General features: G+C 41.9%; 1 protein-coding gene across 13 annotated transcripts in view; it reads right to left on the bottom strand.

Moving 5' to 3' along the window:
- Positions 1 to 24562, bottom strand: part of SLC9A9 (solute carrier family 9 member A9) — a 658568-nt gene that overhangs the window by 89386 nt on the left and 544620 nt on the right. For 11 of the 13 annotated variants that reach the window (XR_009540645.1, XR_009540646.1, XM_060149673.1 and 8 more), the window contains 2 exons: positions 23530 to 23582; positions 11016 to 11091 (listed from right to left, as the gene is read on the bottom strand). Coding sequence is in view for 9 of the 13 variants with exons in the window: in XM_060149673.1 (XP_060005656.1) it covers positions 11016 to 11091; positions 23530 to 23582 (129 nt within the window). In the remaining 4 variants the exon portion in view is untranslated. Of the gene's footprint in view, positions 1 to 10907; positions 11092 to 23529; positions 23583 to 24562 lie in introns of all 13 variants that reach the window. The other 2 variants (XR_009540648.1, XR_009540647.1) reach the window with 1 other exon arrangement.

The following is a 24562-nucleotide window of genomic DNA, read 5'->3' as shown; positions in this document are numbered from 1 at the left end:
TTTAAAGGCTCTTCAGCCTGTGACATGCTGCCCTACCTTTAGCCATCTGAGTGACCAAAACAAAGAAATAAAATCAATACCAGTGGGAGAGAATTCTGATTGTGCTAGGTGTAGGGAATAAGAGTCTCCTCCTTTCTTCAAAGGCTGACACTATAGTTCTCTGGAGACCACCTGCTTTCTCTTCTCCCAGTTCTGTGCCTTACAGGAAGCCTTACTCAGGCTTCTCTGAGCTATTCGTGCCACACTTGTCATGGGACCATCCTCCATGGTATTCCCTCCATGCGGAACGCTTTCTTCACTTCCCATTGTTTAATTTCATGTTAGGAAATCCCAGTTCCTCCATGGACTCTTTCCCACATGATTAGAAGAAGAGTAGTGATTTCTCCTGTAATCCCTTCTTCCATTCACCGCCAGCGCAGGTACCTCTTTGCCTGCTCTTATTTATGCATTGAGAAGGTGTTATTATGCGTTGAGAAGGTGTTATCACCAACCACCTTGTGGAGTGAACTTTAATTAGGGTGGGGTCATGTTTGCCCACATGCCTTGTACTGTGTCTACCACAGCTTCACAATCAGACAAGGGCTGAGGACTGCTGTCCACGAGATAGACTTGGCCTCTGTCTCCCTGTCAGGTGAGAATATGTGAGACCGGCAGCCAAGGCTCCTGCTGCTAAGGTGTCTCTGGTAGCTCCCGAATTTGTTGGCAGCCTGTAAATGCCTTGTCTCCTACGGCTGAGAAGGAATGACCAAGTAGCAATTAAAGACAATTTAAGCAAAATACTCTTTTTTTTCCCATGGGGAAGAAATATTGAAACTAAATTCAAAACTGGCAACATTAAGGTAATACATATGTTTTTGTCAGTCTTAACATTATTTCCTTCTCCTTTATTTCTAATAAAATGATTCAGTATGTACTGACCTAGAAATCTTCAAATGTAACATCACACTGCTAATGACAAAACATGATGGCTTCACCTGAAAGGTGCAATTAAAAGATTTCCTTTATCACAAGAATGTGCAAGAGGAATAATTATCATCAAAGGCTTGTATTGCTTCCATTGCTGGACAGGAAAATGGTTGCACTTTTCTATCAAGCGAAAATTGCTTTCTGTGGTGTAATTTCCAGAAAAATACTATGGGACGAAGTACTGTAACTTAGGAAAATTGTAAATGAAACAATCCCATGTGCAGAACAGGAGACACAAGGAAGTGCCGAACACCCAGCTACTTCCATCTACTCAAGATCAAATCAGAAGAATTGTGTCTGATTTATAGCCTGAGTGGAATCTTTTGTTTCTGGAGACTGAAGACTTTCCTATGGTATTAAAATAGGGCTGTTACAACAGAAAATTATTACAAGCATACAAGACCATAGATATTTTGGTCACTCAGAAATAATAAATGACAACGAATACCAAATACATTACATGATGCTGCCCTTTAAGAGAAGCAGACATCAACAGGTAATAATGACAATAATAAAGCTCACATTGTTGAGCACTTATCTGAGTGCTTTAACTCATTTAATCCTCAAAACAAACCTATGACGTAGGGACTTGTATTATCCCCATTTTACAGCTGAGAGACTGAGGCACAGAGAGGGCAAATAACTTTCCTAAAGTTACACAACTAGTAAGTGGGTAGGCTACAGTAGCAAATCAATAAATCCTGACCCCTGAGCCAGATTTCCTTCTATTTGATGAAAACCAGTACTGGAATGTCTAAGTGTATCTTTCTTTATACCAAAGTCATTTCCTGAAAAGACATCTGTAAGTCAGAAACTCAAAGACAGAACCAGATTGGAATGTAAGCTCTGTGCGGGTTTGTCAACAGCTGTATCCCTACTGCCTAGTATAGTACATGGCCCGTGGTAGCCTCTTGATAAACATGTGATGAATACGTGAATAAATAGAGAGAAGAGAGTCTAATACAGTGCTTTGCAATGAGAAAGTGCTCAACAGATTTTTTAAATTGGATTTAAAGGAATTTGTTTTATGAATCCATTCGAGAAGCGGAGGATTCATCTTCTGATTTCCTGTTTGTGTAAATCCAGATTTTCATATTGTTTGCTTACAGTGAAGATGAAATGAGAAAGCATTCTCATTTAAGAGAAATATTATTAAAACTTTTACAGGGGAAAAGGCAAAACAAATCAGGGATGCCAAAACTCTTGTAGAATCCTAGGATTATTGTAGAAAACTCAGTTATCGTCTTGGGAGCCACAACTTTTCACATTCATAGCAGAGTATCTAACATGTTTGGGCAACAGTTCACAATGCCATGCTTGTAGTCACTTGTCAGGACTCCAGAAGAGCTTAAGTCCAGTTATGGAATGTTTCAACATATTTAGGCCACAGGGTCTTAAGAAAATTGCACTATTTAACTGGTTTAAACATGTTTTGGCTCTGAGAGATAAGTGAACAAGTTACCATCAGTAGGAAGCTGTTTTAAGAAATAGCTAAATTTTCCAATGGATTTAGCCAAAACAAGATAATATTTATTGTTCCCATTATACGGATGAAGAAACCATGGAAGACCCAAGTTATGACCTGAACAAAAGACAGCTCATGTTTCAAGGCACGGATACCACCCCCTACATCGGTTCTCACCAGTCAAGGAATATAAGGATCCAGGAAGCTAGTGTTTTCTTTTAGTGAATTTTAATTTCATTTCACTTAGGTGCTAAGTCAAGGGCTGTCTACAAGGTCTTTCTACACTAGCATTTGTGAAGACAAGGAAGACCAAAAGTCAAGCTGCAAACCCAATGGATTAACCACCTGGGGGGGAGTACCGGCTGCACTACTGCCCCATGCAAGCTCAGCTCCTCCCTATAGCCAGCTTCCCAGGAGGGAAGCAGTTATAATGCCATGTACATCCTCACGTGGGATACCACTGGGGATGTATTTAGAGACAGTCTTTAGAAAGCTGATTGCTTATGTTTCTTTCAAATATTTTGAAATATTGGTGCTTTCTGAAACTGCTTGTGGAGTTATCTGGTTACATTTTGCAAGTGAGGGTTACAAATTATTTTAATTCACGGCTCCCTAAAGAGTTCCCCCATTCAACTCTGGAGATGCCAAGGTCTCTCTTTCCTACACTGAGGGCCACCTGCCATTTCAAGGGGCTTTGGGGTCATGACTCATCTGAATGAATCAAATAAGCAAGACTGCATGAGAGTCACCCGTGCCTACCTTGTTTGCTGTTCGCCCCAGTACCTCCTGTATTGCTTGGCACATAGTAGGTACTCAATAAGTTGAACAAAAGGCATCTTACTTACATCCTCTGCTATCCCTCTGGCTTTCTACTTAAAGTAAAACACACCCTGCCTCCAGACTGGTGAAGATTTTGATGAGCCTCCCAAGAAGCTATCACTTCGAACTATCAATTGTATGCCAGGCACACTTAACAATAAGAGCATCACACACATATTAATGCCACCAGAGCTCACTGGATGGACCACCCGAACCACAACCCGTGGATTCTTCAGGTGGACACAGCCCACTCTTTGCTGATTACGAATGCTGCCTCCAAGTCCATCACTGACCTTGGGTGTGTCTTTTCCCTCCTTGGGGCTCAGTTGCCTCATTGATAAAACAGGAATCACAGAACTAACATTCCCTGTTCCTCTGAGAGTTTTTTTGCTAAGTGAACTCAAGTCATTCACAAGGCCACAGTACCAACCCAACAAATAATTCATAGATGCTTCAGCTAGTCAGAATAAGAAAAAAATGCAATGCAGTGATCATCATTTAAAATGGAAACTGCTGCTCACAATATTCATACCTATGATTTAAAATAAGCATGACTGTGTGGGATATAACGAATTCTGTCAAGTTTTAGGAGGAAAGGGTTCTTTTCCCTTTTTTTTTTGTTGTTGTTGTTGTTTAAAGACTACGATGCCGTTACATTTAAATCCATGAAATACTTGTTTCCAAGGATCATTCTGAGTGATCTGGATGTTCACGTTTATTTTTCCTGGAATGCAATCTGTCACACTTTGGTTCAGGAAGGGGTCTGGCATCTGCCACTTTCCTTGCCAGATTTTTTAATGGAAAACTCAAGAGCTGCAACATCTACACGTCTGCCACGGCCTTTCATTTTCTTGGTAACATCTCAGTGCACAATTCATTTCAAGCCAGTGATGGGAAGGAAGTCTCCATCCATGTGACTTTGTAATTCTGTTACTGTATCAACTTGCCAGTCCATTGTTATCTTTGTGCTATCTTTACACTTCTGTAAAATGTTGGCAACCACAGGATAACTCCTTATTTTCAGTTGATGTCGGCATACAGGAAGCGCTAAAAATGATTTTAGGCTGCCCTTTTTATTTTGGAAGAAGTCATTCTTATCCTCTGTCATTCACATTTGTAGAACTAATATATAAACATGCTTTTTTTTGTTTGTTTTGTTTTATTTGCGGTACACGGGCCTCTCACTGTTGTGGCCTCTCCCGTTGTGGAGCACAGGCTCCGGACGCACAGGCTCAGTGGCCATGGCTCACGGGCCCAGCCGCTCCGTGGAATGTGGGGTCTTCCCGGACCAAGGCACGAACCCGTGTCCCCTGCATCGGCAGGCGGACTCTCAACCACTGCGCCACCAGGGAAGCATGCTTAAGGGGAGAGATGATAAATGATAGAATGGATAGAGACTGTAGAAAGTAGACAGTCCAGCAGCATCATTAGTCACCTACGAATAAGGCAACCTACGATTCCTATACCAGCTGCAACACTGCGAATCCAAGCAAACCGTTTTATCTGATGTCTTAAAATCTGAATAAGGGGGCATCAATTTCTAACCTTCTCATTAAAAGAGATTGTTAGTGAGGATGATAGGTGGCTCTAAATTCTGATTTCTATATACAAATAAAATCAACACACAATCGGTGAGATAAGATACAGTCACCCAGACAGAGAATGGCTTCTAAGCCAGAGCCAGGCTTGAATATATGAGATCAGGTGTACGAATTAAACCTAAGGAAGGATGGACCAACCATAGGAAGGAGGTCAGTGAGGCAACAGGGATCCAGCTCTGCCGTGGTGGCTGTCCCTGCCCAGGGAGAGGGACCCTGCCGCTGGGGGAGGGGTGGGTGTGCACCCGGGGTGTGCCTTTTGGTGCCGAAGGGCAGCCTGGATGAAAAACACTAAGATTATCCCCTCTGCCTTGCTCTGCTTTCAGACTCACTTAGCAACCCTCAGATAATTCATTGGAGTTTTCTGCTATATCGTTTTAGAGTAAATGTGCCCTGGATAGAAAATATTGCTTTCTTGCTTGATTCATTCATTCAGTGAATATTCATTGAGTGTCCACTATATGCCAAACACTGTTGTATGCTTTGATTACAGACCCAAATCCCTGTCCGCAGGAAGCATACATCCTGGTTGGGGGAGAATATTATAACAAATGTATAAAGTATAGTGTCAGATGGTGATAAGCATAATGGTGACAAATGAAGCAGGGAAGGGGAGAGGGAGTGCTCCTGTTGGGACGGCTAATTTAAATATGGAGCCAGGGGGCTTCCCTGGTGACGCAGTGGTTGAGAGTCCGCCTGCCGATGCAGGGGACACGGGTTCATGCCCCGGTCCGGGAAGATCCCACATGCCCCGGAGCAGCTGGGCCCGTGAGCCATGGCCGCTGAGCCTGCACGTCCGGAGCCTGTGCTTCGCAGCGGGAGAGGCCGCAACAGTGAGAGGCCCGCGTACCGCAAAAAAAAATATATATATATATATATATGGAGCCAGGAAAGTCTCACTGCCAAGTTGGATGAAAGAGGTGAAGGAGGGAGGCCTGCGAATGTCTGAGAGAAGAGCATCCGAAGCAGGGGGAAGAGGAAACAGTGCGAAGGCCCTGAAGCAGGAATGTGCTTGGTGTCTCTCAGGAAGGCCGGGGTGCTGAAGCAGGGTGAGCCAGCGAGCAACAGGGAGAGAAGGGGCCGGAGGGACATTGGGGACCAGACTGCGACTTGACCCTGCTAAGGGCTGGGAGAGAATATCCCTCCCCATGAGGACACATATGATGATTTAGGAATTTGATGTCTGGTTTCTACTTGTGCCTCCTTGAGCTTGGCTAGAGTCCATCCGTTTCTATGAAACGAAACCATTCTCGGAGTCTTTGGCATATTGAACTTTCTGCCTTTGAAAAGTTGAGAACGTGATTCAGAAACTTGGAGACTCCTTTATGGTGGTGTTCTTAGGGTGACCGACCAGGACCCCTAACCTTATCACCTCCTATATCTTCAACAGCTGCTTGGGATGTGAACTCTGTAGGACATAATGTAAGCAGTCATAACAGTCATTGCTTTAAGAGTGACATTCTGGACGTATGGAAATGGGGTATATGTGTAGATAAGAGCTATCATGGACATAGAGCTGTCAGTGAGAGCGTTCATTTAAGTATATTTATGGATTTTATCGTTATGTGATGCCTTTCTTTGTCATTACGGTCTTTGTTTTGAAGTGTTTCGAAGTCTATTTATTTATTTAATTTTTGGCCGCATCGTGCAGCATGTGGGATCTTAGTTCCCTGATCAGGGATCGAATCCAAGCCCCCTGCAGTGGGAGCGCAGGGTCCTAACCGCTGGACTGCCGGGTAAGTCCCTAATTTAGATTTTGACAGATCCGGGCTTGGATCATGGAATTGACACTAGCTATGGAAACCTAAGAAAGTTATTTAAGTTCTTGGAGACTTTGTTTCTTCCATCTCAAAGAGAGTCTTTGTGAGAATGAAACCAAAAGGGTGGTTATTAGGATTAAATGAAAGAATGTTCTCGATGGCAAAGCACTGGTGCTCAGTAACATGGTTCCCTTTCTCATAGCCCCCTTCTCAATTTCTGCTTTGCACCACAAGACTCAGAATTGCTGCCCATAGGGAATCATAGTGAAATCTTAACTAATCGTCAATTTTGGCACCATAGGCTTCCGGCTTATTTATTTGTACTTGTTGCGGTGCGTGGGCATTGCAGTGGCTTCTCTTGTTGCTGAGCACGGGCTCTAGAGCGCAGGCTCAGTAGTTGTGGCACACAGGCTTAGTTTCTCTGTGGCATGTGGGATTTTCCCGGACCAGGGCTCGAACCCGTGTCCCCTGCCTTGGCAGGCAGATTCTTAACCTCTGCGCCACCAGGGCAGGCTGCACAGGCTGTTTTGTCAGAGGCCTAGACAATCAGCAGTCCATTTGTGTGGTACTCTACCCTTGGAGCCACCCTCTTACAGAGCTGTGGAAGTGACATGAAATTATAACGTAAAGCACTCAACACGGTACTTGGCCATGGTTCATCCTTATGGAATGTTTATTATTTTTATTTTTCTGTAGGTTTTGGGAAATTTTTATGGGAATGCATATGTATTAATTATGCTATGAAAAAAGAAAACAAGACTATATGAGCCATAGTGACTTGTTTTATTGATACCGATGGTGAGTTAAGAGCATCTTTGTATCCTTGGGTCTGAATATTGGGCATAAGTTCAATGTGAATTGAGTACTGTGACACTTAGTTTTACATGTTTACTTGACTAGGCTACCTCATTATTCAATCAGACTCTAATCTAGGTGTTGCTGTGAGGTATTTTCTAGGTGTGGTTAAGCATCTACAGTCAGTTGACTTTAAAGAGATGATCCTCAATAAGGTGGGTGGGCCTCATCTGATCAGTTGAGTGGACTTAAGAGCAAAACTGAGGCTTCCCTGAGGAAGAAGAAGTTTTGTCTTAAGATTGCAGCGTCTCAGCTCCTACTGGAGAGTTTCTAGACTGAGAGCCTGCTCTGCACATTCTGAACTTGCCACCTTCACAAACACATAAGCCAATCCCTTGAAGTAAACCTATGTGTATGTGTATTATATGTATATGTATGTATGCGTGTGTGTGTGTGTGTGTGTGTGTGTGTGTGTGTGTGTGTGTACTCCTGACTGGTTCTGTGTCTGTTTCTCTGGAGAATCCTGACTTACAAAGGTGCATATGAAGGCTCATTTATTCTTCTTTTTCTTTTGTCGGTAATTCTTTATGATGCCTCATTTGCATGATGCAATTTTACTAAAATGAAACTTGAACAGCTCCAAACTGCATAATCCATTTCTTTCAGCCTCACACTTTCTTTTTGGCCTCAGCCAGGCAATCTGACCCCGGAGTTGGGGGGATCATCCCTACATTGACAGCAGCTGGCATAGTCTACCCATGAGGTCCATGGGGTACATCGCCTGGGTTCTAGGTGGCCAACAGGATGACGGTAAATGCCAAGGGGATAATTTTTCTCTAAAAATATGGATAAATCAAGAGTTTACAGAGTGGAAACTCATTGGTTTGCTACACTCTGGGTATGAATTCAGAGCATAACTAGGATATAAAAACTCTGTTGTCTAAGTGAAAATATATTTATGCAGTGATGGTAGCCCCGCAATTTCTAGGATGAATGCACAGGAGGACAAATTACCATGAGAAGAGATATTACTGAGAGTGTAAGTCTGCTTTCATTTTTTGCTAGTTTGTCCATAATCATATGGAAATAACCCCCCGGTGAAATGTGAGACAAAAACTATGACATCATCTGAATTTAGTGTCACTGCTCTAAGCTAAAAATTTGGGTGGGTTCCTACTTACATTTTCTTGTCTCCAAGTTATCTTTTCCATTTTGCAATGCAATGCAAAGCATTCCTTACAACACTGTCAGAATTTGAACAAAAACATCTTTTATCTAATTTCTGATTTGCCATTTTGTGATAGTGTGATTTATAATAAGAAATAGAAATTTGGTCTTCATCCCCAGTTTTGGCAGAGAGCTCTTAAAATCCTTGAATTTCCTAAGTGATGAAAGCAAAAAGGCATCCTTCTGTTATGTTAATGATGACGTTTGGACCCTAACTAAGGTTGGGTGCCGGATGCCAGGAGAACCCACCATTAGATTAGAGGGTTGGAACTTTCAGTTCTCACCCTCACCACCTCTGGGGAAGAGGAGAGAGGCTGGAGATGGAGTTCAATCACCAATGGTTAATTATTCATCAGTTGTGCCTATGCAATGAAGCCTCCATAAAACCCCAAAAGGATGGAGTTTAGGAGAATTTCCAGGTTGGTGAACGGTGGAGATTCGAGGAGAGTGGTGCACTCAGAGAGGGCATGGAAGCTCCATGTCCTTTCCCCGTACCTTGCCCTATGCACCTCCTCCATCTGGCTGTTCCTGAGTTATATCCTTTTATAATAAACCAATGATCTAGTAAGTAATGAGGTCTTCTAGCAAATCAATCAAACCCAAGGAGAAGGTCACGGGAACCTCCAACATGTAGCCGATAGATCAGAAGCATAGGTAACAACCTGGGCTTGTGGCTGGCTTCTGAAGTGGTGGTGGTAGGGGCAACCTTGTGGGACTGAGCCCTTACCTGTGAGATCTGACCCTGTCTCCAGGGACATAGTGTCAGAATTTAGTTGAGTTGTAGGACACTGACCTGGCGCATTGCTTGGATGGGTGGGGAAGCCCCCCTTCCACAAGTTGGAAATGGGGTCCTGGAACCCCAAAAGACACTTTCTTACTGAACATCTTGTCATAACCAAGCAGCCTTTATATGTACTCTTTAGCCACATTTTTATAACTTCCTACAAATTTGGTTATCAGATACTTTAAGCAACGGCAGGAGAAAATTGTGTTTCCAGAAGAGAAACAAACTGGAACACAAACCAGCATAACCTGCTAAGAACTGGCTTCCCTCAGAGAGACCAGTGACTGGTGAGTGAGGTACCAGAACCTCCAAGAGGCAGTTAATGGCCAAGATGGACCACTTTTAGGGTGGTGGCAACCTACACTGTCCATGAAAGCACAAGATTGAGTGAGGCAAGGTATTTGCCCATAGATAACAGAAGTATGGAAAAGCAAAACTGTAGCCTCAAAAAGCCTCTACCTTCCACATCTCATTTCATAATTCTTGGAATGTTCTACTATTTCAGAATTGCTTTCTAATTTTAACCTTGTTTTACTTTTGCTTATCTCTGCAATCTTCAATGGGCTTGTCTTCACTTCACTCTTATTTTTTTTTCTCCAGTCATTCCTCGAATTTGCTTTCTTTTCCTTCCTGCTGTGAATTTCCTGTATTTCTCTTGCTGCTTCTCCCCTTTCCATTTTTACCTCCTCTTCATCTTATTCTTTGAATTTCTTTCCCCTGTTCTTAATTCTTCTTCCTTTCCCTCTGATCTGTTGTGGCTTTAATCATTGCTGAGCTGCTTTAAAATCGCCCAGTGACTGACATTTTCTCCCTGAAAGAAGAGGGATTTGTGACTGTGGAAAACTAACTACAAAGACCCAACACATTCAATTTTCAGCACAGTTCTTTCCTTTCTTCTGTGGTGCTTTTGCCTGGGATTAGAGGTGGACCGCTTACTGCAACTCACAATGGCAAAGCCCTTCAGGCCTGACTTCTCAGCTCTGTGAGTCGCATGGCAAGGTGTATCTGAGCCACTCTGTTTACACTGATTGCTAGAATTTTAAAATTGCCCGTCACTAGAAAAAGCTTACTCAAGTGTTTCCTGGAAAACAAAGTAGTATTATTTCACAATGTGATGACCGGACTTATTCTTCTCCTTGGACTATTCATCCTCCCTCCCCCCTCCCCCTTCATTTTTTACAGCATGAAACAAAAACAGACAAATGTGTTCCTGGCAGAAGGGTGAAGGAGCTTTGTCACCCTAGCCGACTCCACCAGAAGTATGATTTTTACAAAGGGATGAACAGTAAAATTAGTAAAATAGATCAGTTTTTCAGGACTCTATGATTTTATCATAGGGCATTAGGAAATAGTAGATTGCCACAAGCACACCAGATTCATTTGCCTCTGAGAGATTTCACTTTAGCTCTTTGCAACACTTAAGTATGGACTACACAGCTTTTTATGTTTTGAAATCATTCTTTTGGCTAAATTTGCTCGTGAATTCGCTTTACCTTTCTGCGTTTCTTGAAGAGCAGCAGCGCAGACCTCAATGATTAAGTGCTCGAAGTCAGTGTCTGCCATGTAGCAGGACCTGGGAGATTATCATTATCAAAGGATACTTGTGGTCAAAGCTGTACCACATTCTGAAGAGCCAGGCAGTCTCTGTTTTCGTCGTGCTTTTGCCAGAGTTGTTTGCTTCCTAGCGAGTGACAACAGAAAAAGGCATTGGATAAATGATCACTATAAATATTGAGATATAATATCAACATGAATACATAGTATGTATATAATATTAATATATTTGAACTATAAGAATATGTGTCAAGCCAAATTAAACTTAACCACGTTTAAAAAATCTTTCCAGATACAGGTATTTTCATCTAAATGTTGAACCTGCTGCCAAGCAGATTAGCTCACGGATCTTGCCATATGGGTGAGGTTCTTGTGGCATAATTCAACGTTTACTTTTTTTCATAATTCCTATTTTATTAAACAGCTAAGAAATGCCACTTTGTTGACACCAGTGAACATGATATTTCTGTCAGATTGCTGTTGTGGGGATTTTGCAGTTATTTCTGTCAGATTTGGATGGTATTTATTTACGATTTACCAAAAGGTCAAGACTAAAGGGATAACAGTCTAATAATTGTTAAACTAGTTTTCATTCATTTTATTTTTGATAGATCACTACCAAAGCCTATGGTTAATTTTTGATATCTTCCCCCTTCGATTCTTAAGTTTTGAAATAGATATTCCGGTTAAGAACCTGTAATAATTTAATAACTGAATGAATGTGTTTGTCTCCCCCGACCCCATGCTCACTCACTCCTTTTTTTTTTTTCCTCAAAGGACCACAGTGGGAGGGAGGAAGAAAAGGACAAAAGAGAAAGCATTTGATAGGTGTTTATGTAACAGTAGAGGATGAAAATGTGAGAAAAAGGTGAAAAATTTTTGTGAACTTTAGAGAGATGATAATGGACATTGCAATGTGGTATGAAGGAGATTCAGGGACATTTTTACTTCTTCTGTGTATCTCATTTTGCATATTAAGAGAATTCCAGACTTCAATCAGTTGTAATTATCTTCATCATTAAAAGCATTTATATCTTAACATGGACTTCATTGCTTTGTTTGGGCCCTTGGTTTCCATGCCCAAATTGTATCAGGAGTTCACAGTCCAGTAATAATGTGAACATTCTCAAGAAATCATGAGGCATGGAAGACAGTGAGAAACCACTGGCTGCTCCAAAGCTAGCCCTTAGTTGAAACCAAGGTGATTTACTTTACTTTGTTTATTTACTTTTTTGCCCCTCTCCAGACAGTTCCACGGATGGGTAATGATAAATAACTGAACACAAAACGCTGTATTCTGCTCTCTGAAACACATGTAGAAGCAGACGCTGCAGGTCCGTGCCCCACAAACAAAAGGGGAATACGAGAATGCTAAGTGTGGTCCCTCCCTTTCTAGGCCGCCACTTATCCTTTGTCTAAAATGGTTGAAGCAGACACTCCACAATAAAATGAAAACCCAAACTGGCAGCCTTTCTCATTGGTTGTTTTAAGATCTCTGATTTCCAACACTGAACAGTTTCCTAAAAGGCGTTCCCAAGTATGCCACTGTTCTACGTGATGTTGATGGAAATTCTGTGCCGATCGTTCAGGAAGGGATGGGTTTGAGAGTGTTAACCAGGTTTGTTACATTCAGAAATTTTTGGAATCTTTCATTTGTAAATGAGCATTGTAGATCTTTGAGAGGGAAGCCTTTCTCAAACTTACCTGGTCATGGACCACATGCCCCATTCCCAAGTCCCACAGTGGGACATCTATGATCTTTTCATGGATGATGTCAGAGTTTCATAGATCTGTTTTCTGATAGACCCAGAGTGCCATGCCCTGTTATCTAGAGCTAGAATCTACCCATGGCATTTCCACAAAAGGGAAACCAAGGTGTCCAGTTCAATTTCCATCTGTCCCTGAACCTTTCTCTAGCTATTTCTACCCCAAGAAAGGTGTCAGATTTGCAAAGTCACTGCTATACTTAGTGTTTTCTTCATCATCTTGCAACATTTGCAAGTCGTTTCTGAGTCACTGTCTCTCAAACAGGTCAGCATGTTGGGGCTCAGCTGGCAGAGTAAAACTGTTATCCCTGAACTAAACTAGGTAGTAAAGCTCTGGGCTAGCCCTGGGGAGTTCTCTCTCTCTTTTCTTTTCTCTTCTTTTCTTTTTTCTTTCCTTAAGAACAATAAGGAGTTACACATTTTATCCATCCAGAGGCACAGGTAATTTTGATAGCTGACAATATCTATTGATGACAAGATAGTCATTGAAGAAAATCAATAGAAAGGAGTGTAAGCAAATTCCTGTTTTTCTGTTTGGTTGTTTGTTTCTAAGTTAAGGTGGGCTGTGTAGTGTTGAGCTTGGCTGGCAGTCAGGGGCCCAGGATTCTAGCACCCACTCCACAGCAGCCCGGCTGAATGACATTTGTAATAATATTCTCCAGCTATGGAATGCTCATTCATTCCTAGGCAAGGCGCTGGTCACATTATCCAGTCACTAACTTTTTCAGTCATTGTTTTTCAATTTTCACAACAAACCCTCAAGGTAGGTTGCATTATACCTATTTTACAGGTGAGGACCTAGAGAGGCCCGAGAAGGGAAGAGCTGAGTCCAAAGTCACATAGCTAGCAAGCTATAGAGCTGGAATTTGAACGTAGGAATAAAGGAATCCAAAGGTGCTGTTCTTTCTGCTGGTATCTCACTCAGCCTTTGAACTTCGGAAAGCACACACACAACGTATGATAGGCTATTTGGGCTGCAGTCTCCTTGCCTGTAAAATGAATTGAGGAAATTGGATTGGCTGGTCTCTGAGGTCCTAATCGTATGGAAAATACTGTTTTTTCATTAATGACAACAATAACAATAACGGCTGGCACTCCTTGAATAGATGCCGTGTGCTAGACACTGTTCTAAGTGCTTTTCATATATTATTATTCCTATTTCACAGATGAGGAAACTGAGGCAACTAGCACACAGAGAGGTTTCCAAGCACAGTTGTGGCCTCTCAGCAGCAGCCTTGATTCCTGTCATCTCGGTGGGTGTAAGTGAAGAGCAAACTAGGGCAAGTGGGTATCTGAATAGGAGATGAGGTCGGGATACTGAAGGTTGAGATGCAGCAGCTATATATCCCCCCAAACGTAATGAAAATGCATGGCTCCCCTCAGCTGGGTGAACGCTGATGGGTTGGAAAGTGTCCCTGAAGAAACTTAACTTCAGTGTTAGAAATTTCTCTAGACTCCTAAATACTGGTTTCAGGGATTTCTGAAGGTCTTGGAAAACCTCCCTGCCTTTTACTCCCTTTTTCCTCTCCTTTTTATTTTATTTCCTGAGGGGAATATATCAGAACGTAAGGCACTCCTGAAAGAGCTTATACTCTGTTTCTGGGAAATCTTCCAAGGTTATTTTTTGCCAGCTGATGAGAGCAACACATACTAGGTAGCATTTTGGAAAAAATGTTAACACTTGTAATCTATTTTTCAAACTTTAATTTACTTGGGATACTGGAGATGTTATTCATTTTACTGCTTTGTAGAGAAATAAACTGGGTTCCAATTAGAATGAAACATAGAAAATGTTTTTCCAGGTAAGGGAAATACCATGGATGACCCAGCATTGAGTTTTCTGCTGATCTGAGATAAAATGTTCAGTGTATGTCTTAAATATCTGTTGGCCCAATTCTGGATCCATTCATTTATTTCTCTGAAGTTATTGATGACTTAATAACTGGGTTATGAAAGGCCATCAATAAATGAGTAGAAATAAATGAGTTAGTCCACTGTGTGCTCTGCCTCTTCACTGGGGGCTGAGGATAAATGTGCCAAGGGAAGGCCAGCCTTTGCAGTCACCTTGGAACAGGGAAGGTATCCGATGAGGCAGCGCAGAGGGCAAGCCCCTGGGAGGGCCCAGATGGGCAGAGGACAGCAGGTAGCATCAATTTACCTGGATTATTCTGAAGCAGTGATCAGATCACACCCAAGGACAAGGGATATAAGCAGTCATCAGAAGAAGAATCTGGAACTTGGTGATAGTCTCTTTATTGCTGGCAATATGTCTTCTTTTTTTGAGTTCTGTGATGCCAGAGGGGCAGTGGCATCCATGTTGGAACAAGCAGAGGATCCAGAAACTGAAGACCAAGATTTGAGTTCTGACTCTCTACTGTCTACCATTTAATAATAATGATACACTCTCCAGAGCTGAGCCTCATGTTTCACAGCTGTAAATGGGAACTGGAGATCCAAGGGCATGAATGTTAGCTTTTATTTGCCCTTGCTACTTCTAAGAAGCAGAGTGTTTGATATATGTGTAATTTCTGTTTCCTTTATTATCCTCCATTTCTGGGAAAATGTAAAAATGACTGGGGCATTTGATATCTTTCCTTTTTCTCCTGAAACAAGGGAATAGATCAGAGGTTGGGAAGTGGCTGAGCACGATAAGGAGTGAGTAGTTGTCTTTTTTTTTTTTTTTTTTTTTTTTTTTTTTTTTTGCGGTACGCGGGCCTCTCACTGTTGTGGCCTCTCCCGTTGCGGAGCACAGGCTCCGGACGCGCAGGCTCAGAGGCCATGGCTTACGGGCCCAGCCGCTCCGCGGCATGTGGGATCTTCCCGGACCTGGGCACGAACCTGTGTCCCCTGCATCGGCAGACGGACTCTCAACCGCTGCGCCACCAGGGAAGCCCAGTAGGGAGATTTTGATTAAGAATGGTGTTATGGGCTGGTGACATCACAGACTAGTATGGGCTAAGGACCCAGAATGATGTATGGACTTATTAACTTCCTTGAGAAAGAGTTCTTGGGTTTTCCTTAACTTTCCTGAGTATTCAAAGAAAACATTGTATCTTTGGCTTCTTTTCCCAGGTGGGAGGTGTCTGATGAGAAGACATTATCATTTACCAGCTGAGATTCCTCAATCCTACCCACCAGGGAAGCCCAGTAGTTGTTTTTTAAGTGACCCCTCTAGCACCACCCTAGAGAGGGAGCAACAGGAAAATTAGGAAGGTACTCTTTGTTTTATGCTTATTTGGATCCCTGAAAGAAAACAAAGGCTCTGGCCAGAAATCTTTAAAAAACAGACACTGAAGCAAGAGGGAATTGTTTGCTGTATTAACCTTAATGAAAAAGAACTAATCAAATGTAAATACATTCCTCTATCAATATTCAAAGGAGGGGCCTTTGCTAAGTGAACCGGAGGAACTCTGCTCTGGGCTAGTCATATGGGATTGCTTCTCACTTCACGGGGATTCAATGGATTAAGAGAGAGAAGATTTTCCTATTTCTAAGATTTCATATTCAATACTAATGTCAGTCGAGGTTGTACAGAATGATGACAAAGACAGATAATTATCATAACAAATCTGTAGAGTTCCTTATGGGTTCCAGAGCACTTTTTCAAGTAGTCAGTGTGAATGGGATTTGACAGCAGTACTTTTGCCCTGCCACCTCCCAGTGTGGAATGTATTCATGTAATAATTTCAAGTTTATTGCCTTGATTTTCTGATTACCAAGGAGAAGACCGGATTCTCTGTCCCTAAAGAGAACGATTTCTAGATTCTGAAGAAGGGGGACATGATACAATTGAGAGTCAATAGGAAATTTTTTTCAAATTTATGTTTTAAAAGGTAAAATTAACTCTTAGCCTCCACATAGAGAGTATTTTATACAAATATTTTCAGCTTCCTCACACTATGATAAATTCATAAACGTTCCCAAGAAGGTATAGTCACAAAATACATGCTTAGGGAGAAAGAATGAAGGAAACAACTAGATAAGGATGGGTAAAAATGCCAAGAGGAAACGTAGACATCACAGATACACTACCAGATGGGCTAAACTCATGGTTTAGCTACCAAAAAAAAAAAAAAACAAAAGGTCTCCTTCAAATAACTTTGTCCGTACAAGAGATTCAAGTTAATCGGGAAAAATAAATTGTTTGGTTCAGGTAAATATAATATTTTGGTGATTTAAAAGTGTATATTCGGGGCTTCCCTGGTGGCGCAGTGGTTGAGAGTCCGCCTGCCGATGCAGGGGACACGGGTTCGTGCCCTGGTCCGGGAGGATCCCACATGCCGCGGAGTGGCTGGACCCGTGAGCCATGGCCGCTGAGCCTGCGCGTCCGGAGCCTGTGCTCCGCAACGGGAGAGGCCACAACAGTGAGAGGCCCGCGTACCGCAAAAAAAAAAAAAAAAAAAAAAAAAAAATGTATATTCACAAATTCTTTGGTACTTGTCCCTTTAAAAGATGGAGACTAATTTCCCTTCCTATTGAGTGTGGACGATATATAATGCCTCATTTTTAATCAATGGAATGGAGCAGAAGGGATGGTGATATACAAGGCTAGGTCATAAAAAAACATTGTGGTTTCCTCCTTTCTGAACCACTTGAGGGAAGTTAGTTACCATACTGTGAGGACCCAAGCCACTCTATGGAGAGATCCATGTGGTAAGCATCTGAGTCTCCCTGCCAATAGTCAGCAAGGCACTGAGGCCTCCTGCCAACATGGAAGTGAACCTTTCAGACCCAGTCAAGCCTTCAGATGACTAGCTTTGGCTGACATCCTGTCTGCAACGTCATGAGAGACCCTGAGCTGGAAACACTCAGCTAATTTGCTTTCAAATTCCTGACACTTAGAAACTGTGAGATAATAAACGTTTGTTATTTTAAGCCACTAAGTTTTGGGATAATTTGTTCAGCAGCAATAGAAAGCTGATACAATTACATATTGGAATTATAAATTCTAGATGTAAAAGGCACTGGAGTAGAAAATGCACCTTGGAACAAGAAGATCCTAGCTCATGCTGTTTCCCAGTGACACTGCCCCAAACCACAAACACCATAGCAAAGATAAGGGTTCTACATTTAGGCTTGTGATTTGAGTATACAGTATTATATTTTTGTCTGAAAACAAAACAAAACAATGTTTCCCCCTACAAAACTACTTGCAAAATACATAATGGCTGGTAAGAATAACTGGTATCATAAATACATGATAGAATTCAGATATTGGCAACAGGTAGCAAAGGACAAATGAGGTAAGCCCTATATTCTCTTTTCTTTCTGCCCTTTCCCAATTGTAGTACAAGGAGCTAGAGTCCAAGCAGAGAACAATTCAAGCTGAGAGCAACAGTCTCACTGAGTTGAAGAACTACAAATTGGAGATTGGGTGTTATTGAAGCGGCTGGAATTTTGTTGTTGTTGTTGTCTTGGGAAAGTTACTTTAATTCTTTGAACTTCAATTTCATCATTTATAAAATGGGGTTTATAATACGTATCTCGATTGGTCAAGGTAAAGATTAAATGTGATTTTACATACAGCACCTAATTGCTAAATTGAGGCTATCATCTTCCTGCACTTCCTCTTCCTCATTATTTCTGTTTTCTAGAGCATGTAATTATAGAATCTGTAAATATAGATTCTATATTCTATTCTATATATATTCCATATATATATATATGTATATATATATATATATATATATATATGGAATTTAGTCTTAAGCAGTAAAAATGTAGTGGGGAGGGTGTATACTTTTGGGTGTATAAGCCGTAAGTAAAACCAAAATAAATTCAGTGTTGGCCAAGGGAAAACCCAAGATACTTGCTCTGAAATAGTCATTTTGTTTTTCTCAAAGTACTGTTAGTTACAATAACATAAAAAAAACCTTCATCTGGGTCAGGTCAGTTTTAGAGCTTACTGTTCTATTTCTGAAATATTTGTTGGTATAGCATGGAATTTACATTCTGTGAGGCCAGCTCCAACAGCATGGGGACATAGTATGGAAAAATATTGATAATTGTTAGATCCGAGGAACGTATACGTGGGAATCTTTATTCCGTTTTCTATAGGTTTGTTAGCAATATCTAGAAAATATTCACAAGGCAAAATTAAATTTTATTTCATGACTAGATGACCCTACCATCTGCTAATCTCTTTCCCTCTTGAACCTACTTGTATTTCCAGCATTTAAGTATCAATTGTGCAGAAGAACACATACTTTTATTCTTCTCCAAATGAGCTCTTTCAGTTTTAAGGGTGTTTTAAGTTATGGTTTTCTGGGATTTGGAAAACAAGTCTTTGTTTACCTGACTCATACCCTCCGTATTTTTACAGACACTTTGTTGTATCCCTTCTTAGTGGTAGTCGTTCTGCTGGAGAAATCGTAATTCTTTTAATCTCCCTCTGCTCATTGAAGCTGCTCTTCTCTGGACCTTTCTCAGCTCTGCTTTGACTTTCTTGAGCTGTGGTGACCAGAACTTATCCACCCAGGTTACACACAAGCATAAATGACAACCAAAACCAGAATTCAATGAAGGGACTTCTCGAAGCAAAAATAAACGTGGAAGTTAGCATTAAGAGAGCACATAGAGAAGCCAGCATAGTGTTCAAAATACAATTATGTTAGAAAAGATGAAAATTAGCCTCACTGTAACAGTTGGCAGAGTCGGAAATGGAAGAAAAATGACTTTTTAAAAAAGTTGATTCCATTACTTTTAAGTTCCAAACCTGCAAGTTTTTGCTGCCATCACATGAAATCAAAATCACCACCGTGGCCGGTGATCTGGCCCCTCTCGGTCTCTCTGAATCCACCTGCACTGGCTCCCACCTTGCCCACTGGGATCCAGCCACACTGGCCTTCTTGCTGCGCGTGGAGCGCACCATAACCCGCTGTGAGGCCAGGGCCTTCATCCTTGCAGTTCCCTCTGGCTGGACTGTTTCCCCCCAGAGCCCACATACACATCTCACTTCTGCACATCGTTCAGGACTCTGATCAAATGCCACTTCTTCAGAGAGGCCTGCCCTGGCCAGCCATAGCCTCTCCTCCATTGTTCTCCATCCTTGTACCTGCTCTACTGTTCCCATTCTCTAAACATATAGTATGTAGCTGTTTACCTTTTTGTTCCCAGTGTCCCCCATTAGAGCGTAAGCTCTGTGAGGGTGAAGACTTTGAATTGGTAACTGCTGCATCTTCCTCACACTTAGATTCGTGCCTGACACGGGTGGGTTGTATGAATGAATAAATGATTGAACGAATAGACGCACGCACACCAATTAAGAGTGGAAGTTCTACAACCAGATTCTGGGGTTGAATTTCACTATGTGTCCTTTGGTACGTTATTTAACTTCTCTGTATACAGTTTCCTTATTTAAAATAGAAGCATAATAACAGTACCCACTCATAGGTTTATCTTGGAAGATAAATGAGTTAACACAGATAAAGTGCTTAGAACAGTGTTAATAACAAGAGTCAGTACTCCACAAATATTAGGATGATCATGAAAAAGGGCAAGAAGGGAAAAAGAGAAGCAATCGTGGCAGCCCTTCTTGGGTAGCGGGAATTTTCTATTGAAAGATTAAGGGGGGCGTGGCGCTCCAGCATGGCTCACCTTTGGAATGCTGGGCCGCCAAGGACACAGAATCAATTACAAGGACAACTTCTTGTTGGGGCGAGGGTGGGGTGGTGGAATTTTGTCTGAGGGCTTTTTTTTTTTTTAACATTTAAGAGACATAAAATCACAACTGCGATACCTTCCATTTCTCAAAGTGGCACATTTGCATAGACTATATATTTAAAGTTTAATACTTGCTTGTGGAACATTCTTTTTAAAGCTTCTGGGTCTGGTATGAGTAAGAGTGTAACACCATTCACACTTTCAAGGTACTACAAGGCAAAAAGGAAAATTGTGACATTGCTGGTTAGTCACAGCCACAAGTTCATATTTCCCAAAGGTTATTTTACTCTCCAGAAACAGAGAAAAAGGAAATTCCTTCAAAAATAGGTACATGTCGGGCTTCCCTGGTGGTGCAATGGTTGAGAGTCCGCCTGCCGATGCAGGGGACACGGGTTCGTGCCCCGGTCCGGGAAGATCCCACATGCCGCGGAGCGGCTGCGCCCGTGAGCCATGGCCGCTGAGCCTGCGCGTCCGGAGCCTGTGCTCCGCAACGGGAGAGGCCACAGCAGGGAGAGGCCACAGCAGTGAGAGGCCCGCGTACCGCAAAAAAAAAGAAAAAAAGAAAAAAAAAAGTATATGTCATTACATATGCTTATTATTGATTTTGAGAGTATATGATCAGTAATTGCCACAATTATCTGAAAGTTTTAGCTTTGGGCAAGTAAGGGTAAGGTCTTTTTTTCAGAAGTTGACCAGTGCTAAGATTATCCTATTTGTTAATGCAAGACCAATTTAATAAGTGCAAGCTGAGTGGAAAAATGCAATCCACCTAAGAATTAGGTTTCTGGTCTTTAGTCAGAGCAACAGGTGTTGATAATAAGCGAAGAGTCGTCAGGCAAAATGAGGGCTGACAGGTTCTTGACACATAGTTTGGAAAGTACCAAAAAGCCCCTCGGTCCAGGTCAAGCGGCAGCTGCATGGACGCTGTGGTTTGTTACTTCTGGCCTGAACCCACCATTTCCTGTACTTGACATTGAACCTAAGAATTATTCCAAGGGTGGAAAAAGCCTTTTTCTGAAACGTAGTTACCTCGGTAGTCAACCATCATGAATAAGAACACTTCCAGGACACTTTTAAAAAACAATAGCGGCAGAAGATCAGTAGGAACCATGTAAATTATACCAGGGTTAGTTAGATAACTCTTTATGTGTCCTCTACAGGAAGCCCCAAGCGAGAAATTGTGGCCTGTGAACTTCTGTACAGCTTGAGGACAGAGTATAATTTTCCCCTCTAATTATAGTAATTTAGTATATTACTGGTTATCATTTCCTTTTTCCCCCCCCTTTGGTTACCAGAAAGCTTACTTGTGGTTCAACTTTAGCAAGTACATAGGACCTTATGATCTGCTTACTCATGATTCTTTTTACTCCTCTGGTTTTGTTTCTGCTTTCATTAATTTTTTTAACTGAGTTTTAAAGTTCTTAAAAAATATTTTACTATTATTTTATCATATGTGGTGGTGTAAGCTGCTTCATCAAATCCTTCACGAGATAAGATGGTTTTAATGAAATTGATTAAGTTAGGTCGTTTTCATAAATATAATTCTAACAACCTGGAGAAGTAGACATTATTATCATGCACGTTTTACAGTTAGGAAAATTGTGATTCAAAGATGTAAAAAACTTGCCCAAGATCCAAATACCACGTAGTTTTCACTGTACTATGTTGTACTATCTCATTTCTCTAATAACAACAACAACAAAAATACTTTCTACTGGTTTAAGTATCTTCAGGTAAGAGTAATTACTAAATTGACAATGGTATGAATGAGCTAAAATAAAGTACATTTAAATTACAAAAGAAAAAAGTTAAGCTAGCAGGTAACCTTACCAATAATTATATGTAATTGTAAAATATTAGGCAGTTAGAGGAAGATGAAGAATTTTCTTTGATGAATTTTCTTATTCTATCACTTTTCTTTTAAAGAAAAAGATATGAGAAGGACAAAATTTAGATAAAAGTTCTACGTGAAAGTAGAAGAATGGATTAGTTGATCTATATGAGATAAAATGCTCTGTGAACATCTGTACCAGCCCTTCCTAAGGACTCATTACAGCCCACCAGTGTAAGGAGATGGACGGGCTTTGATCCCCTTTCGAAGGTCACCACTCTGGCCCTAATCCCAGTATGCTGACACCCTGCTGGGCTCAGTCCTGCAGTTAAGTGTCTTTCCTGGGCAATAAAGTCTGTGAAAACAGCACCAGTATGGGCTTGGAACACACGTGACAAAAAAATTCAAAGTACATATGAGCCAGGATCATTGCCAACTTCATTTTCCAGCCCTTTGTGTAGAGCATAGGATCCTTCCCTCTTTACGTGAACCAGGAAAGCAGCAGCATCTTGCCTGGCAGCACTAACCAGCTGTGCCTCACTGATGGGACTGTAGGAAAAAAACCCATGAAATAAAAGAGAGATGGACCCTCTTCAGATCCAGATATGATCAGGACACAATTCATTAAGCAGCACTGCTTATTTAAGATGTTATTCTATCATGTCTGTCTACCTGCAATTTCAGCAAGAGGTGCAACATTTCTACACAATTGTTTGCTTTAAGTACTGAGTTAAAAATGATCAAAGCAAAATTGCCAATGACAGGTTTTACTCTGATGTTAGATTCAAGTCCAGAGTTTGCAGAGACTACACTTCCCTTACTCAAGGCGAAAGCATGTTGTTCTGAATAATTTTCCCTAAGGATTTTCAGGCTGTGCTTTTGCAGATTTTCAATGTTTCTGTATACCTGGACCTGGTAAATGAGAAATCATGCAGGAGAAGCAGGCCCATCTGTTGTGTGCCCAACATGCATCGACATGCAGCAAGTACATTTCACTGAGATGACGGCGCTAGCAAGTTGCTGGGCAGGGATTTGAACTCCAGGCTGCCTGATTCCAAGAGCTGTGCTCTTGCTCATACACTGCAGTTTCCAGGCTTCCTGCAGCCACAAAGAAGGTACGAGTGTATGCTAGTTCTAAGCACTCTAGAGGTTATGCAAAGGTTATCGACACACTGAATGCCTGCGTATTTTATAGTCATCTGATTTATTTTATCTGCGGGGCCAGCCCCCCTTAGAACGAGCCTCCTGGCTATGGAACACAAGACCTCATATCGCTGTACTCTATGCATCGGCTTCTTTGACTTGCCTGGTGTGAAGAGGGCTCCTTCGGATCCTCATCCGGGTCCACACCAACCCTGTTAAAGAGAACAGAGAACTGGTAAGGGCCTTGCTGCAGATGAGATGACACAGTCTCTTGGGTCAGATCACGTGAACCAAAGACAATATGAATCAGACAAAAGGTTTAGCAGAAAACCCTCCTACCTCTCCCTGAATCGAAAGAACTTCAAATAGATTTATGGCAAGAAGAGAACTTGTACAGCTGGGCCTCTGCACAGCTGGTGAGATCGGGCATCCACAGCTGTTCCCTGCTGCTGTCTTTCCCAGCAAGAGCAGAAGCCTGAGAACCTGGGACAGGAGCGCTCAGGAAAAGACCTCCATGGCCCCCAAAACAGGGATCCTAGAAGGAAGGCCATCTGTTTTTCCTGCAGGACTCACTGACAAAACTGCTGTGGGAATGTGGTGGCCCAGGCTGCAGCAGTCTCCCCAGGACAGAAGAAAAACAGATCCTTTGTCCAGATGCTCATGGAGGCTGGCAGTAGGGAGGATCCAGGTTTGTGGGGCCTGAGACGTATACAATTTGGGGGGCTCTCTTTAAGCAAATTAACACAAAAATACAAATACAAAATTAGGGATGAAAGTGACTCTTTAAAGAGAAAGAGAAAATAAATTATAACACATTTTATAATTTTAAAATCGGCAAATGCAACAGACATCTCAACAGCTATAAAATACATAATATTCGAATTAATTTACTGCCTGACATACCTCTAAAATAACCTTTTCCTCCTAAGTTTTGCCTGCATACTTTGTTACTCTCTTTATATGATATAATGATTTTGTATAAGACAGTATAGGAGGGGGCTTCCCTGGTGGCTCAGTGGTTGAGAGTCCGCCTGCCGATGAAGGGGACACGGGTTCGTGCCCCTGTCCGGGAAGATCCCACATGCCGCGGAGCGGCTGGGCCCATGAGCCATGGCCGCTGAGCCTGCGCGTCCGGAGCCTGTGCTCCGCAACGGGAGAGGCCACAACAGTGAGAGGCCCGCGTACCGCAAAA

This window comes from Lagenorhynchus albirostris, chromosome 5 (genome assembly GCF_949774975.1).
Source record: "Lagenorhynchus albirostris chromosome 5, mLagAlb1.1, whole genome shotgun sequence".
In the NCBI taxonomy this organism is placed as follows: domain Eukaryota; kingdom Metazoa; phylum Chordata; class Mammalia; order Artiodactyla; family Delphinidae; genus Lagenorhynchus; species Lagenorhynchus albirostris.
The sequence above is the reverse complement of the archived record's forward strand: the minus strand, read 5'-3'. Positions and strand labels throughout refer to the sequence as shown.